General features: G+C 61.9%; 1 protein-coding gene across 3 annotated transcripts in view; it reads left to right on the forward strand.

The window, feature by feature from the left end:
• ZFYVE28 (zinc finger FYVE-type containing 28) overlaps positions 1 to 16,118 on the forward strand; it is a 116,747-nt gene extending 100,629 nt beyond the window's left edge. For all 3 annotated transcript variants that reach the window (XM_042937087.1, XM_042937089.1, XM_042937088.1), the window contains exons 9-13: positions 8,504 to 8,637; positions 10,585 to 10,701; positions 11,925 to 12,029; positions 14,189 to 14,292; positions 14,829 to 16,118. In XM_042937087.1, the coding sequence (XP_042793021.1) occupies positions 8,504 to 8,637; positions 10,585 to 10,701; positions 11,925 to 12,029; positions 14,189 to 14,292; positions 14,829 to 14,960 (592 nt within the window). In that variant the 3' untranslated portion in view covers positions 14,961 to 16,118. The remainder of the gene's footprint in view (positions 1 to 8,503; positions 8,638 to 10,584; positions 10,702 to 11,924; positions 12,030 to 14,188; positions 14,293 to 14,828) is intronic.
• The last annotated feature ends 200 nt before the right edge of the window (positions 16,119 to 16,318 follow it).

A 16,318-nucleotide genomic window follows, 5' to 3' on the forward strand; every position in this document is an offset into this window, starting at 1 on the left:
CCCGGGGGCTGTCGGTGACAGGGCTGTAGTCTCATGAGTGGGCACGGCTGGGCAGGGTGGGTGTGCCAGGGCCTGGGGACACACGGGACCTGCCGGGGTAGCTGCGGGATGAATGGAGGGTCGTCATGGCAGCATGGGAGGCCCCAGGGCATCGGGCCCTCCTCAACCCTGGAGGGGTTCCCCCTGTTTTGTGGACCCTCCTCGGGTACCAGCAGGCTTGGGGTCACTCGAGGCAAGATGGACCTGAGAGCCACCAGGCTTTCCCTCTGGGCTCCAGGGGGAGCGGCCTGTGTGGTCTTCCTGTGGCCTGTGTCTGGGGAAGAACTCTGACGGGCCCTGCTGGCCACCCCATCTATCTGTTGTCAGGCAGGGATGGCTCAGCAAGGACCGTGGGCACTGGGCAGGACATCTGCTGTCTGTCCTCCGTGTCCGGGGAAGTCACAGGTCCCCAGAACTTCCTAAGCTTTTGGGGGCCCTGCAGAGCATCCTTTGCTGACAAGGGGGCTCACTGAGGCTTCCTGGCTGTCCCCCAGTGTTGTAGGGACAGTTGTGCCCCTCCCTGTGTTCCTTCTGGATGAACATCACCCACCAGGCTGACCAGGTGGTATTTGCAGGGCGTCTGGGAGCCTGGCCCACGGCCCGGGTGGTCTTGGGGCTGCTGCTTCACAGTGGGATTCCGCTGGGGGGTGATGTGCCCACAAACAGTGTGGGGCAGACCCTCGGCCGCCTCTGGGCCGGGCCCTGCTTGATGTCCATCCCCTGCCTAAGCCTCCGGACGGACGACCTCCTTGACGGTGGTAGTGTGGGAGCCTGGCCCCAGCCTCACGGCCCCCTTGCCCTTGGGGAAGCTGTGCATTCTCCCCGTGTTACAGGCCGAGGGCCACACAGCAAAGGGGGGAATCACACGCACCCCCAGCCCCACCCTCCACCGTATGTGTCTGGATGTCCTTCTTCGGAGGACCCTGCACGGGTGGCATTGTTTTCCCAGTTTACAGACCAGTAAACTGAGGCTCCGGGAGATCACCTTCCTCTGCCCAGATGGCAGAGGTGATGATGCCAGAAGCCTTCAGCCTGTGCTAATTTCCAGGGACTCCCAGCCCGGCCCTGGGACTCTTGCCCATGGCAGGCCTCCCCCTGGGGCAGTGGCCATGTGCAGGGTCCCCTCGGGGGTCCCCTCCTCCATGTCACCACCCCAGAGCCCCTCAAGGGCAGGTGCCGCTGGTCCACTGTGGCCCTAGGACCCAGCTCAGGGCCTCATGACCCTAATTCCAACCGTACCTGACCTCTCAGACTAGGGCCTGATCCTGTCAGAGCTGGGTCACCTACCAGTCTCTCTGCTGGTTTTCCTGGGAGGTAGAGACCCCTGCCCGGCAACCAGGGCTGGAGTGGGAGAGAGATAGGCCCTTCTCAGATGCGGAGATCCATTGGCAGCTCTCCAGGGCAGTGGGCCCTGAGGCCAGCGTCTGGCAGAAAATGCCCCTCACAGGGACATACCGAGCCCTGCGGAAGTGTGGACCTGGGGAGCAGCCGCAGCAGAAAGGTGGTGGGAAGATGGGGAGACAGGGAGGCCAAGAAGGTCCTGTCTCCACAGAGTTCACAGCAGCAGAACCACATCAGAACTCTGTAGGCAGCAGGGGCCAGGCAGGGCTGCCCGAGGTCGGGGGGTGTCCTAGGGTGTTGTGGGCCCCAGGTGTGGGGAGACTGGGGGTCTCCGTGGACTCATAGACTCTTCTCATGCCATGCCGCCACCTCCAGGAAGCCCTCCCTGCTGTATGGTGACTGTCCGTAACTGACACAGGTATCAATGGGATTCTGATTTCTTGCTTCTGCCTCCCAGATGGGAGCCAAGGGCAGGACCCGCCATGCCTGACCGGCCTGGGCAGGGCAGGGGTCCATGGACTCACTGAAGTAGGAAAGGGAGAGAGACGTAAAGGTGCTTGCTCATCTCTTAGGACATCAGTGGTAATGCTCCTTAATCAGAAGAAATGGAGACATCAGCTAATTTTCAGTATATTGTTTACATTTGCTGTTTGGACCAAACTGCCAGTTTTTGCAGTCCCTCAGCGATCGGCCCCAGGGTCCCATGGGGGTCCTGTGACTCTGGAGTGGGAGCAGGCCACTGCTTCTCCGACAGCCATGGGAGCCAGCGAGGGTAGACCGCACGGGCGGGAGGGCAGAGGGGTGGGCGGCGCCCGGAGCGCCCGCGGGACCCCACGGCACACGGATCTGTGTACTGTGGTGTTTGTTCATACGTCACCGGAAATCACTGCCTTGTGTGTGGGCTTCTACTGGGAGGCCCTGCGGCTTACGGAGCCTTCGTCAGAGGCGGGAGTGGCCCCCTCTCAAAGCATCATCTCTGTCCCTGCTAACTATTGCCGTTTACGGAAGAGAACAGTGAGGTTCGGGGACGGAGCGATTCGCCCACAGTCACGAGGCTGGACACAGGTGCACAGGGAGCCTTCCACGTCCTGTGAGGGATGGCGGTGTGAACCCACACTCGCGTGCGGCACGCAGAGACCACTGTTGTTTTTGTAGTCACAGGAGCCCGCGCGCGTGGACTCTGGCGTCACCCCGTCTCCAGCCCCATCCACTCCCACCGGCGGTGACGGCCCCCCCCTCTCTTAGGGGCTGCCCTGGCCTTGGAGGGCTCGTTTCTGAGTCCCGGCCCCATCCCCGGCCAGTGAGGCCCAGGCGCCTTCTGGTGGTGTAGAGTTGGGGTGCAGGCCCGGGGCAGCCTCTCACCTCCTCAGAACTGACCGTGCTCAGGAGGCCACAGCGGGCGGTGGGGAGGGTGCGGCTGGGGGCGTGAGTCCCATCCTGGTGCCAGTGCGGGGCAGCCAGGATGTGGGGAGTGAGCTGGCTCCCACCTGGTGAACTGTAGCGGCTCCTGCCTGATGGTCTCTCTTCAACATGTACACACCCAGGATCTCGCTTTTAAAATCTTTCCATTAATATCAAAACATGACAGGATTCATGCACAGGTCACAGGCGAACGAGTTACGTCTTTTAAGCAATACAAGCCTGTAACGTGACATGTTCTGGAAAGGAGTTTGTTTGAAAACTGCTGCGGAGTCAGGTGAGGTTGCTGCCAGTCGGAGTGGACCCTTGGTCCTGTCGCTCTCCTGTCCCTCTGTCCCTGCCCAGTACTTGGGAGAGTGGCCAGCCTCTGGCACCCCTGTGCAGCCACTGCCCTGGGTGTGCCACCATTCTGAGTGTGCATGCTCACACCGTGCACACACATCCCACGTACGCACGCACACGCACGCTGTCACGCGCATTCACACGTACGTAGACACACGTGCACTCAGACCCACCCAGGACATCCCAGTGGGTGGGGAAGGTGTGTGTCAGCTCCACCACCCTAGCATGGTTGGGGACCCCCCCGTCTCCCCGCCGGTGGGGCTGTGGGCGGCCCCGGGATGCTGAGGGGGAGCGAGACTCTGCCCTGGGCCCCGGCCACTTGCATCAGAAGCGTCACCCGCCAGCTCAAGGTGCCAGGCAGCCCCGCGCCCCTCTGCCTTCCGCATCTCTTCCAGCCCCGCCTCACCGCCGCCCTGGACAGCAGGTACTAGGCAGGACCCTCACGGAGCCCCTTCTCCCTCCACTCCTCGGCGCCCCCTCGCCCGCTGCAAATCTGTGGAACGAACGTAGCAAACACACACCTCCCGGCAAAGCAATTTCCCTAGAGGTTTAAACACTGATTATGAGCTTAGCGTCCCTTAAACGATTCCAGCCATAATTATATGTGTAATGTGACCACCTCTTTTGAAGGCTTGGCGAGCGCGAGCGGGCCCTATCGGTAGGAGCCGGCTGTGTCCTCCCTGCCACAACGGCCCCACCTCTCGCGGCCACACGTGCTTGTGATCGGGCTTGTCCTCGCTGGGCCCATCGGTGGCTATCCTCGTGCCCATTCTGTGCCTAAGGGAGCAATTTCTGGGCCCAGCAGGTGAGCGATGGAGGTGGGATCACGTTTCCGGCTGTGTCCGGACCGGCTTCCCCGGGGCAGCAGGGGCGAACTGCCACACATCGGGGGCTTCGGAAGACAGAGACCTCCCTTGTCACAGTCCTGGAGGCCAGAGTCCAAAATCCAGGGCCACCCTCCCTCGGGAGGCCCCCCCCCTCCCCCCAGGGAGGGTCCTTCCTGCCTGTCCTGGCCCCCGGGGCTCCAGCTGCTCCTGGGCTTATGGCCGCGTCCTCTGTCCCCCTCTGTCCACACTCAGCCTCCTGTCTGGGTGTCTCCCCTCCTCCTCTTAGAAAGACCCTTGCCATCAGATTCAGAGCCTGCCCGGACAGTCCAGGATGAGCTCCTCTCGAGATCCTATGCTTACTTACATCCCCAAAGATCCTTTTTCCAAATAAGGCCCCAGTCACAGGTTCTGGGGGTTTGACGTGAACACATCTTTGGGGGGGCTCCCCCATTCTTCCCAGAGGAGTTGTGACACCAGAAGGGTGAGGAGGCCCTGCTGGCTGCTCTTTTTCCTGAACCCCATGCGGCATTACAACTGTGGAGAAAGCGTTTATTCCCAGGTAACCCACTTCCGGTTCTCCTCCATATCTAATGGATTCATATTCTTTGTTCAGCAGATACAGATTGGGAGGCTAGTGTGGGGTGGGGGGCTGTCTTTGATGCTGGGGTACAGCAGTGAACGGAAGTAGCTGCCGAGCCAACCTTGCCTTCCCCCAGAGTAAGACACACAGTCAGCACACACGTGCTATGTCAGGATGCTGAGTGTCCCCGTGAGCAGAATGCAGGGTGGGGTCAGGAAGAGAGCTGGGGTGGGGGTGGGGGTGGGGGGGTCCTGTTTGTGGTCAAGGAAGGCCCTTGCAATAGAGCATACCAAATAGAGGCGTCTGGGGGTATCCAGAAAAGGAGCATTCTGGGCCCACTGATATCTGTGCAAAGGCCCTGTGGCCATGGCATGTTTGGCTTGTCTGTGACAACAAGGACCAAGTCTGAGAAGCTTGAGTGAGTGGAGGGTGTGGGAGGGGAGGGTGACAGAGAGGGGTCCAGACTAGGCCAGGCACCGTAAGCCTCGCCCGATAAGGCTTTTTGCTTTTACTTGGACTAATTGAGAGGCAGGGGTAGAAGGTTTCAGCAGAGGAAAGACATGTTCTGACTTGTTTGAAAAGATTCGTTGTCCTGGGCCTTCTGTAATCTTGGTAGGAGCTGCAGCTCCTTGGGGTGGCCCCTGGCACGGTCAGGGGAGTTCCTGCCTGGCAAGTCCTGGCAGGTGCTGGGCTCCTCTGAGGTCTAAGGTGATTCCCCTCAGTGAGTCCGCCGGGGGCGGCCCTGTGGTCATGCCGAGCGAGGCAGGGCTCTGCAGGAGCCCTGGGTCCAGTCCGCTGAACACAGTCCCCAGGCCGACCAGGGCCCCACCAGCCCTTGTCAGCCTGCTGCCTGGGCAGTGAAGCGGAAGGGGCAGACCCTGGCAGACGGGGTGTGTGCGGAGACGGGGTGTGTCCTATAGATGCGAGTGGCCCTCTGCTTCCAGCCTGTGTGGCGTCCGCCAAGGGTCCAGTGCCTGCCATGGGCCAGCAGTCTAGCAACTGCCCTTGCAGGATCAGCATCCACAGGCCCTGGGCAGTGCCCAGACAGTGGCCATCCCTGTGGCCCCTGGGGACCAGGCAGACCGACTAGACCCAGGCTCAGGTCCCAGGTCAAATTCTTCCTGCAGCAGTCTGGTCTTTTGTTCCCCGAGCCCCTCGAAGCCGATTTTCTGCCTAGGATCAGTGTCTTTGTGGAGTCCTTGTCCCTCTCCCTCTCTCTCCACCGGCCCCCCTACCCTGCTCAACCAGAGCCTCAGGGAGCCTTCATGGCCTCAACTCTCTGTGGGGTCAGGGCCCTTCCCCTGGTTTCTGTGTGCTGGCCGCCCCACATCGTCCAGGGCCTCCGGAGCATGGATCTGCGGGGCTGGGGCTGCAGGGCTGACCCCCAGGGGGCGCCCCGAGCCGCTTCTGTCTCGGCTTGGGACGAGCTCCCGCCACAGGCAGGGCTGTGGTGCCACCTGCTGCCGACGGGCGCTTCCTCTCTCCTGGAAATCACGTTCATTCTGATCACAAAGGTAATACTTGCTCCCAGAAGACACTTTGGAAAAGCATAGTTTATCCATGGTCCCACCACTCAAATATACGTGATATTAATGCTTTGCTTTTATTGCGTTTCCCTGTCTCTCCTTATGTACATATGATCTCCGTAATTTTTAGAATGCTGCCTTTTCATTTAATATTTTAACATTTCTAGCATCTGTCCCTTCTACAAAATGGAAATTGTATGGATGTGACCTGATGATTTGTTGAGCCAGCCCACTGATGACAGACATTTAACTTATGAACTATTTCCCGAATGTGAGTTCACTAGATGATTGCAAGAAAACATTCCTTTATTTTATATTCACAGTTTGGCAAACATTTTCACCACCCCGTAAAGAAACCCTGTACCTGTTATCAATCGGTCATTCCCCATCTCTCGCCCCTGGCCCCACAGCCCTCCTCTGCCTTCTGTGTCTGTAGGCTTGCCTCTTCTCGATGGTTCGCATAAATGGAATCACACCCTATGGGACCTTCTGTGACCGGCTTGTCTCAGTCAGCCTGGTGTCTTCCAGGTTTGTCCTTGTAGTGTGTGCAGAACTTCCTTTTACGGTCGAATAACGTCCCACCGTGGGGACCACACTGTTTATCCACTATCTGTTGGTGGGGTTGGAGAGCAAGCTTCTGTGAACACGGGTGTGTGGTATTTATCTGAGCCCCTGCTCCCAAATCTTTTGGGCAAAGCTGTGACCTGACACTGGGGACGCTGAGTGGTAGCTGACGTGAACAGTGAAGTCCCCTCCCCCTTTCCTCACTCAGCTCCCAGGGCGGGGACAGCAGGTGGAGGGCAGCCAGGCCCCCCACGCTCAGGCTGAAAGTCCGGGGCCTGTCCGGGAAACTCCGCGACTCAGGAGGAGAGGGTGTAGACCTGCCCGAGGGTGCCAGCTTGGCACAGGTGCACCCAGCCTCACACTGCCAGCCTGCCCTCACCTCTCCGTGGCCCAGGGAAGCATTAAATACTCATAGTGGATATTCATTATTGTAGAGTGTGGCAAAAACGCATGAACTCTCACACCACCCTTGACAAAAGGAAGGGAGCCCGTGCAGCCCAGCCTCCCTCTGTACCGGATGGGAGCTGGGGCGGGGGTGGGGGGCAGACAATGGCCCCAAACCTCAGGCGTGTCACATCTTTGTACTTCTTAATGGTCTTTCCTCCCTGGACGTACCCCCACATAAGACCTAGGGCGGTCCTGCGTGTTTCTGCGCCGTGTGAGGGACCCACACAGTGTGTGAGGGTCTGTGACCCGCCCCCCTCTGCCTCTGTCGACTCTGGCCCTGCAAGACTAGATGGCCCCATCGCTGAGCAACCAGTGCCACAGTGAAGATCCTGCCACGTCTGCGGGCCACAAGGGCAGAGCTCCACGTGCATGCCAGTGGCAGCCCCCGGGGTGGGAGCTTGGGCAGCTGGTGCCAAGTTCTCTCTCTGAAGCTGTGGCCCCAGCAGTGCGAGGCTGCCTTTGTTCCACCTACACCACGTGGCCTTCAGTGCCTCCCTCTGAAACGGGACGGACAACCAAGGACCAGGCCTCTGGCATGGAAGGCAGATCCACTACCTCCCGGAAAGGAGAAGGAGGTAGTGCAGGCAGCCGTTGGCCACGTTTAAAAGACTTGCGTCTATGGAGCCGCAGGGAGAGCATCAATTAAAACGTCAAGGGGAAAGCTGAAAGGGAAACGAGAAACTGCCAGATTGTAGGACAGGAGGATAGAGAAGAAAGGAGAGGAGTCGTGTAAGAATTGGAGGCACCTGAAGTGGGGCAGAATCCCCCCCCCCCCAACGTGGGGAGGAGCAGGGACGTGCATGGTGGGAGCAGAACCCTGTGTTAGTAACAAAGCCCCACACTCAGGGAGTTAAAACAACAGAAATTCATCCTTCACAGCTGGGAGGCCCTGTCTGTCTGCGTCTCCTCTCATAAGGACACTTGTCACGGGGTTAGGGCCACCCGATAATCCAAGATGACTTTCTCCTCTCCGGGTCTGTACCTTGATCTCAGCTGCAAAGACCCTTTATCCAAATTAGTCCCGTTTGCGCAGGGTGTAGGTGGGCGAGTTCTAGGAGGAAGTCAGTAGATGATGTCAGTCGGAGGGAGAAGGGGGGGGGGGGGGGCCTGAGCATGTGAGTCCACACCAGGTGGTCTACACCAGCAGAGAGAAAGGAGTTGAGAGTGGCTACAGCAAAGTGAGGGCAGCAGACAGGGCATGGCCAGGCTAGGAGCCCTGCTGTGCCAGCTGGCTTGTTAGGTGGTGCCTGTGACCTTGGTGACACTCTGAAGCTGCCAGTACCTCCCGGCAGCTCGGCTGTGGTGCAGTGGGAGCCTCCAGGGCAAAAAGAGTTTGGTTCTCGCTCCTGGCTTTCAGGCTCCAGGAGCCCCTGGCGGTGCCCGTGCCCCCCACACCCTGTATCTCCTTCTCTGTGCAGTGGCCCCACGGCCGGTTCAGGTTCCTCAGACAAGGCCGGGCTGGAGACGGTCCCCTTGGCCACAAGAGAGAAGATCCGGTCCAGGTTCCACGGCAGCCACGACCTGATCCACCGCCTGTTTGTCTGCATTTCAGGTGCCGGCTGGGCCCGCGTGGGGCGGGGCCTCAGGGGGTGGGCGGGGCCTAGCTGATGGTGGGCTGCAGGGTGGGGGCCTTGTTGGGAGTGGGTGGGGCCTCAGGGTGGGGAGGGCCTGGCAGAGGGTGGGCTGCAGGTTGGGCGGGACCTCGAGTGTAGGCGGGGCCTGTCTGAGGGTGGGCTGCAAGGTGGGCGTGGTTGGGGGTGGGTGGGGCCTCAGGGTGAGAGGGCCTGGCTGAGGGTGGGCTGTAGGTTGGGCGGGGCCTGGCTGGGCGTGGGCCGCAGGGTTGGGCGGGGCTTGGCTGAGGGTGGGCTGCAGGTTGGGCGGGGCCTCGAGTGTGGGCGGGGCCTGTCTGGGCGTGGGTTGCAGGTTGGGCGGGGCCTCGAGTGTGGGCGGGGCAGGGCTGAGGGTGGGCCACAAAGTCCCTGTTGCACAGGATGCGGGTTGTGCCGGGCCACAGGAGCATCCCCTCCCTGCCATCTGGGGATCCCCCCACGGTGCCATTTCATCATCCCCAAGCCCAGGAGGGAGGAAGGCTTAATTCTTCACTAGGGCCCCCATCTGTGACTGGGGAACCCATCCGGCTCCCGTGGGGGCCTTGGCCACCCACACAGCGAGGGTCTGTTCGTTCGTGGTTCCGATTGTGGCGTTCATCCTGCCTAGTTTTGTTTCCCCCAGAGTGGGGCAACAGGAGGGAGACGCCTGTTTTGTCTCCCCGGGGAATTCAGAGGGCCGTGAGCCAAAAGGTGTCTTTTTAATGCTTCTCTTTGGTTCGTGTGTTAATATAACTAACACATCCATGTGATTCAACAGTATAAAAGTATGCACTGAAGGCCCCCTCCCCGGCCTCCTGCGTGCCCTTCCCACCCCCATCCTCCCGGTTTAGGGGTGCTTGCTGACGGGGCTTTCCCCGCAGCCCGCGCTACCCGCTCTTCCCGGCCTGCTTGGCAGGACTGCACCCTGTGGCCTGTGGGGGGGGGGGGGGGGGGCGGGATCCCTGCAGAATCCCGGTCACGATGGGGGGTGTCCCATACTGCCCCGGGGCCCCCCAGGCACTGCCAAGCCAGGCCAGGTGGGACCAGGAGGACCCCGGTGACCCTGAGCTTGGCTTCATACAGCTGCCACACAGCTTTGTTCCGAGGTTTAGGGATATGGAGTCTGGCAGGCGCTCAGTACCATCGCGGTGCACAAAGAATCCTCCGGAAGCGCTGACTGCAGTCCCTGGGGCGGGTCACTGGGCTTCCGGTTCTGGCCGGACGCCTGAGGCTTTCCCCTCACGCTGCCATAAGTAGCAGCGGTGTCTGCGCCGAAGGAGCTAACGGGGCTTCGATTCTCACTGGGAAATGGCCCTCACTCAGGGAGGGGGACCCCCACGCAGGGAGGGGGAGCCTCACTCAGGGAGGGGGAGCCCTCAGTCAGGGAAGGGGAGCCCCACTCAGGGAGAGGGAGCCTGCTCAGGGAGGAGGAGGGCTCTGCGGTGAGAGTGGGGGAAGCAGGGAATGGCAGGGAGTCAGGCAGAGGGCAGGCCCCACCTTGGCTCCCAGCCACACGCCCCAAAGGGGCCCCTGCAGTCAGGGGGACTTGGGGCAGCAGCGTCTGCCAGGGGAAGAGGGCACGACTGGACACACACGTGGCTGTGTCAGTGAAGGCGCTGCTGTGGGCAGTGGGCACGGTTCAGGGCCCTGGGGTCACCTGTCAGAGGCTAGGACCACTCAGTAGTGGCTGCGACCCCAAGGATAAAATGTGGGAGTGAGAGTGAGCGGGGGCCAGCGGGGGGCTGGCTGCGTAGGCACCCCTCCACCGGCCTCCCCTGGACTCCTGAGCTTTCACTCCTGCCAACAAAGCCAGCTCCCAGGGGCTGGTGGCCTCTTCTTGCCCCCACCTACCTGAGGACACAGCCAGCGGCTGGAGCCCCCGGAGCCTGACGGCCTTCCTCCCCTCCCAGGTGTGGCTGACCAGCTGCAGACCAACTATGCCAGCGATCTGAGAAGTATTCTCAAGACCCTTTTTGAGGTCATGGCCACCAAACCAGAAGCAGACGACAAGGAAAAGCTAAAGAAGGGTGAGTCCCGCTCAGGGCATGTCCCCACCCCAGGGATCAGCATCTCCTCACCCTGAGCGAACGTGGCCCTACACAGAACCTACAGGTTCTGCACAACCTGCCACATTCCAAACAAGAAGCACCCAGCACTGCCAGGCTCTCCGCTAGGGGACCAAGGGGCACACATCACAGGCCCCAGAAGTCCCCGAGAGGCCACCTGCCTGGGGCAGTGTCCCCACCGCTGGCTTTGCAGGTGGCTTACAACCTCACACGCACCGGCCTGTGCCTGCAGAACCTCCCACTCTCCCTCTGCGTATGCTCCTGCAAGGTCACCCAACTTCTTGGGGCTAACAGGCTGGGAGGGACAGTGCCCTTCCTCTTAAAGACAAGACCCAGATATGGCAGAGTCACTTCTAGCAAATTCTGGCTGCCAAAGCAGTCCGAGGCCAGCCCAGAGTCAAGGAGGGGACATAGGCCCCATCTCTCCCTGGGGAAAGTGGCTGTTCATATCCTGTGGCCACCTGGGACCTGCCTCACATACTTACACATGCTCAACACATCACGGGTGTAGACACATGCCCTCACACCCACATGCATACTTGTGCACATGTGTGCGCACACACACACACACACACACACACACGTTCACATATTGTCACGTGCCTGGGGTGGGGAGAGAGCCTGACCCTTGGCTTACCCCCTCTACCCCCGTGCTGGGCTGAGATACCTGTTCTGGGCCAGCTACCCCTCATCACAGGGCATTTGGGCACACAGGGCAGCCCGCCCCAGCCCACCAGAGCCCCTCCTTGCTAGCGGGGAGCAGGAGCAGAGTTAGTTCTGTGTGTCCACCAAGCTCTGACTCCTGGTAGCACCGTGCCAGGCTGCGCTGCCCCCATTTGCCGGGGATTCCTGGGCGGGATTGCCTCCTGAGACATCACGGTTCAGAAAAGGCAGGTGACATGGACCGCTTCTGGAAGCAAGGATGGTGGGCTTAGGGATCACAGCCCAGGGAGACCTTTCTGCACAGACCGTGCAGGGGCTCTGGGGCTGGGACCCCCAGGGAGGCCGCATGCCTCTGGGCACTGAAGGCCCCTGCCGGGGTCAGTACCGGCCTGCTGGGGCTGTGGTGACCCCATGGCCGTGGGACTGCGGCTGGGTTTGGGGGACCCCTGCCAGTGATGCGGAGGTGGGGCTACCAGGAACAGGTGTTTCTGTGCCCACCCCACCCCTCCCTTCTCTTCCAGTCACCCAGAGCCTGCGGAGTGCAGCCTTAGAGGATTGTGCCCTGTGCCAAGAGACCCTGTCATCCTCTGAACTGGCAGCCAAGACCCGAGATGGGGACTTGGAAGGTACGTGTGGAGTCTGGGCCAGCGCCCACGGTACTGCGCGCTGGGCAGGGAGCAAAGGCCCTGTCTGGACTGTCCCCCTTTCTGCCCTGGATATGGAATCCACGAAGGCACCGCTTCTCCAACCGGGGGCCCCTCCCCAGAGGCCCTCTGGGCACGTAGCTGCCCCTGGGGAGGCAACTTCCCACCCTGGCATCCCCTCTTCGGCCCCCAGGGTGGGCACATGGGCCCCTGGCTGGAGGCGGCCGGGCTCGGCACAGGCACACACCTGTCCCCACCTGCATTCACCTGCCCCACAGGAAGGGCCTCAACGGCAGCTTCTGGCACCCTCTTCACAGGAGGCTGCAGGCTGCACTCTCTGGTTATGTGGGAGCCCCGAGCCCCTGCTACCCTGTTAGCCTGGAGGTCAGGCCTGCTGGTGTCCCAGTCAGGGAGGGAGCATCCAGAGTAGGTTGGGGCCCTGGCATCATGTCTGTGGGGAGGGGCTGGGGACCTGGGCAAGGTGCTGAGATGGATGGTGGCAGATAGGCCCAACCAGGTGTCAGATGTGCGTGGAGCTGAGAAGGAGTTGAAAGTTCACCCCGTGATGGGCCAGAGGCCACAGCACTCCTGGTGTGCCTGGCCAGCTGGGCTGGTCCTGCCTGTGTCCGTCTCAGGGCCTCCCTGGCGCTCCAGTGCTCCGGGGTGATGGGGATGCGGGTGTCCAGAGGGGGCTGCGGGGATGGGGTGTCTGGAGCAGGCACAATCTCCCGACTCTTTCTGGAAAACCATACACGATGGTACAAAGCACCTGTAGCAGGAACTCGGGGCCCCTCTGCTCAGGAGGAGCGGAAGTGAAAAGCTGTGAGGTCTGGCTTGCCCGGTGCACGGGCGGGAGCCGCGCCCTCCTTGCCGACTGCTGACCCAGCCTCGCTCCTAGAAGTGGCACCTGCTGACAGGGCCTGGATGCTGGTCAGAGGAGCGGTTCCAGGAAGTCCCCCGGACCCTCACGGTCCTCACAGGAGAGGGTTTGGCCTTTTCTGTCTGAGCTGGTGTCTGTGGCCTAGCATGGCCCTTAGGGGCTAACATTGCCACCTGGGATTTCCCCGGGGTCAGCCTGGGATTTTTACACAGGGGAGGGGTGGCAAGCGGGAGAAATGACCTCCCTGCACTGAGGTGAGCTCACGGGGCCCAGAGAGGAAGGTGGGAGAGGTGGGTGGGAGGCAGCTTTGGGTCTGTGCAGGCAGGAGGAGGGGCAGACCCTCCAGGCCAGGAGGGAGGCCAGGAGACCCCAGGCCCTTCTTGGACAGCAGCCTTGCCGAGTTCCGTTTGGAGGTGCTGAGGATGGGGCCAGGGGTGCAGGCCAGTGCCCGCCTGAGCACTGGGGGTCGTGCGAGTCTGGACAGACCACCTCTGAGCGCACTGTGGTCTGAGGGATGGATCCCAGATGTTCTCCCCCACCCCGCCCGGCTATTGGCTCTGGCCTTGGGGCCTGAACGGGAGGAAAGTGCCTGTCTTGCTGCGTGGGAGCTCTCTCCTCCCCCGCACTGATGAGTCTCCGAATCCCAGAGCAAACCTCCATAGAGGCTTCCGAGCACCTCTAGAAGTGAGACGGGATGGGTCCCACACCCACCTGGAAGGGGGGCCCAGGCCCCAGCCTGGCCTGCACCTGTGTCAGGGAGGGGCCGGCCGGACGTCTGCCTGGGTTTCCAGGACCACGAGGGTCCCATAACTGCTCTGGAGCCAGGGGTGGGCAAGGCTGGGGCCCCGGGGGCCCCCACAGAGTGTGCCGAGCTGGTGGCTGGTTCCTTCGCTTCTCAGCTACCACCTCTGCCCGAGGGCCCTGCCAGGCTGGGTGCTGACGGAGAGAGGCTCAGGAGAGGGTCATCCAGGTGAACACTCCCTGCCCACGTCCCGAATCCAGGTGGCCTGGCGGACAGGCACTGACAACAGCTGCAAAGGTCCTGTCCATGTGATGCCAGCAGTTTCCCGAGACCGTAACCAGCACCTGGAGTCCAGGGGAGGATGGGAGGGGAGCAGAGCTGGAGCTGCTGGGGCCCATCCGGCGGAAGGCACCGGTACACCCACCCGCCGCGGTCGGCCTCCCACCCCAGCCCACCGGCTGCCACTGTCACCGCTTCGCGGCCCCCTCTGGCTGACGCGTACCCCCCTTCTCGTGCCAGATCCACCAGAGTGGGTCCCCGACGAGGCTTGCGGCTTCTGCACGGCATGCAAAGCACCCTTCACTGTTATCCGCCGGAAGCACCACTGCCGAAGCTGCGGGAAGGTAAGAGGGGCACGGGGGCCAGAGGTTGTGCCCGCAGACCCAGAGACTGTGGCCAGGGGCATCCCCGGGGCCCGTCCACAGGATCTGGGAGTCAGGACCGACACCCCAGGGCACTGGTAAGGCCTTTGGGGTCCCTGTCCCTGAGCCCTGGGCCCCGCTTTGACTTGGCACCGTGTGTGGACTCCAGGCACTCTGCCCACTGGGTCCCGATGGTGTGGTGCCCAGCCCCCAGCCGCTTCAGAGCTGGGGACGTGGAGGGAAGGGGGGTCTGAACAGGAGGCCTGCAGCAGCCTGGGAGCAGGGCTGGGGCCCTCCTCGTGAGCCTGGCCTCCTGAGGCCATGACCCACCCCAGGCTTTTCCCAAGGTCCCCTCCCTGCCCACAGAGCCCCCGCCCGTGGCGCCCTGCACGCTGGAGGAGGGGGGATGTGGGAACCGCCGAGGTCGGGAGGGGCGAGGCACGGCCTGGGGGGAGGGTGGCGGTGGCTTGTTGGGCACCCTGGCTCACTGGGTCCCCTGCCCGCCCCTCAAATTCCAGATCTTCTGCTCCCGCTGCTCCTCACACTCGGCCCCGCTGCCCCGCTACGGGCAGGTGAAGCCCGTGCGCGTGTGCACGCACTGCTACATGTTCCACGTCACACCCTTCTACAGCGACAAGGCGGGCATCTGACACGGCACCGGCACTCCCCAAACCTGCCAGGGCCCCAGAGGACTCCCGGGGGCGGTGCTGCTGGCTGCAGGAGGGTCTCCACTGCATTTCATTGAGCGGCCGCCACCACTGCAGGAGGCTGCGGGCCGCCCAGGCCTCCAGAACGTCCAGCTCCTCCGTCCCTCCTACCCTGGACTCCCCACCTGTGGGGGCCCCCGGCCAGCTGCAGGGGCCAACGGGAGGTCAGCTTCAGGCAGTGGGGAATACCCAGGGCTGCCAGGTGGCTGCCTGGGCAGGGGTGGGCTTTCCTCCCACCTGCCCCCTGCCCCTGCCCCTGCCCTCTGCCCCCCGGCCCCTGTCCCCTGCCCTCTGCCCCGGCCCCTGGCCTGCTGAGCTGCTCAGCCATACTAGAAGGCCTACTCAGAGCCGGCTCTTGACCAGCCAAGTGGGACTGCACCTGGGGCTAAATCCTGGGCTGATGGCGGACAGGTCCAGGAGAAGGGCAGGCCTCGGCGTCCCACAGGGCTTTCCCATGCGCTGCCCATTCTCTGTCCCTGTCCCGAGCCCGCAGCTGCCGTCTCATTCTCCAGCGCTGCCCCTCCCTTGGCCAAACAGCAGGCATCTTGTTCATTCTCGGAGGGGGAGATTCAGACACACGGCCGGGTCCTCTGGGCCGCAGGCACGCCCCTGCCGGTGTGTGCCCGGCTGCTGACGAGATGGGGGGCCAGGCAGCTGCCTGCACAGCACTGAGACCCAGTTCCCCAGGTTCTTAGGCCAGGGCCCCCGGGGTCCAAGGACCACAGATGTCACCCACCTGCTGCCACTACCCCCTTCCCTCTGACCCCCTTCCCCCAGGGACCCTGGCCCACCTCCTCAGACCCCAGAGTGGCCCGGCACCCAGGCGGAGGCCGCCAGGGGGCCCCAGCACGGACACCTCAGGCTTAAATCTCAGGCTTCACATTGCAGTGAGGATTGCAGCTTTATTTTTAGAGAGACGCTAACTACTGCTTCTTTTATAAGAAAATCCAACTACTGCTGAACAGTGGGTACACATGCACAGAAATGGCTTCTGGGGGGGGGAAGTATATAATGGAGGGAATATTATGTATTGAGATTATTTTTATTTTCTAAATGCTGTAATTCGAAGCCATTTCCATAAATCTATTTAAGGATTGCAGACACTTGTTTCTGGTGTGAACGTGGACTTCTTTTTCTGCGTCTGGGAAGCGGTGTTCTTGCATTCTTCCCTAGAAAGCTCCGGGCTTCTGCGCTCTTAGGGAAATCGAAGGGTTCCCATGAGCCCGTAGGAGAGGGGTAGTCAGCCTGCCCCCCCGAAAGCCCCATCCCATGCCCTACGAGGGTTCCAGGGTCTCCACTGC

Source organism: Panthera leo, chromosome B1 (genome assembly GCF_018350215.1).
Source record: "Panthera leo isolate Ple1 chromosome B1, P.leo_Ple1_pat1.1, whole genome shotgun sequence".
Lineage (NCBI taxonomy): Eukaryota > Metazoa > Chordata > Mammalia > Carnivora > Felidae > Panthera > Panthera leo.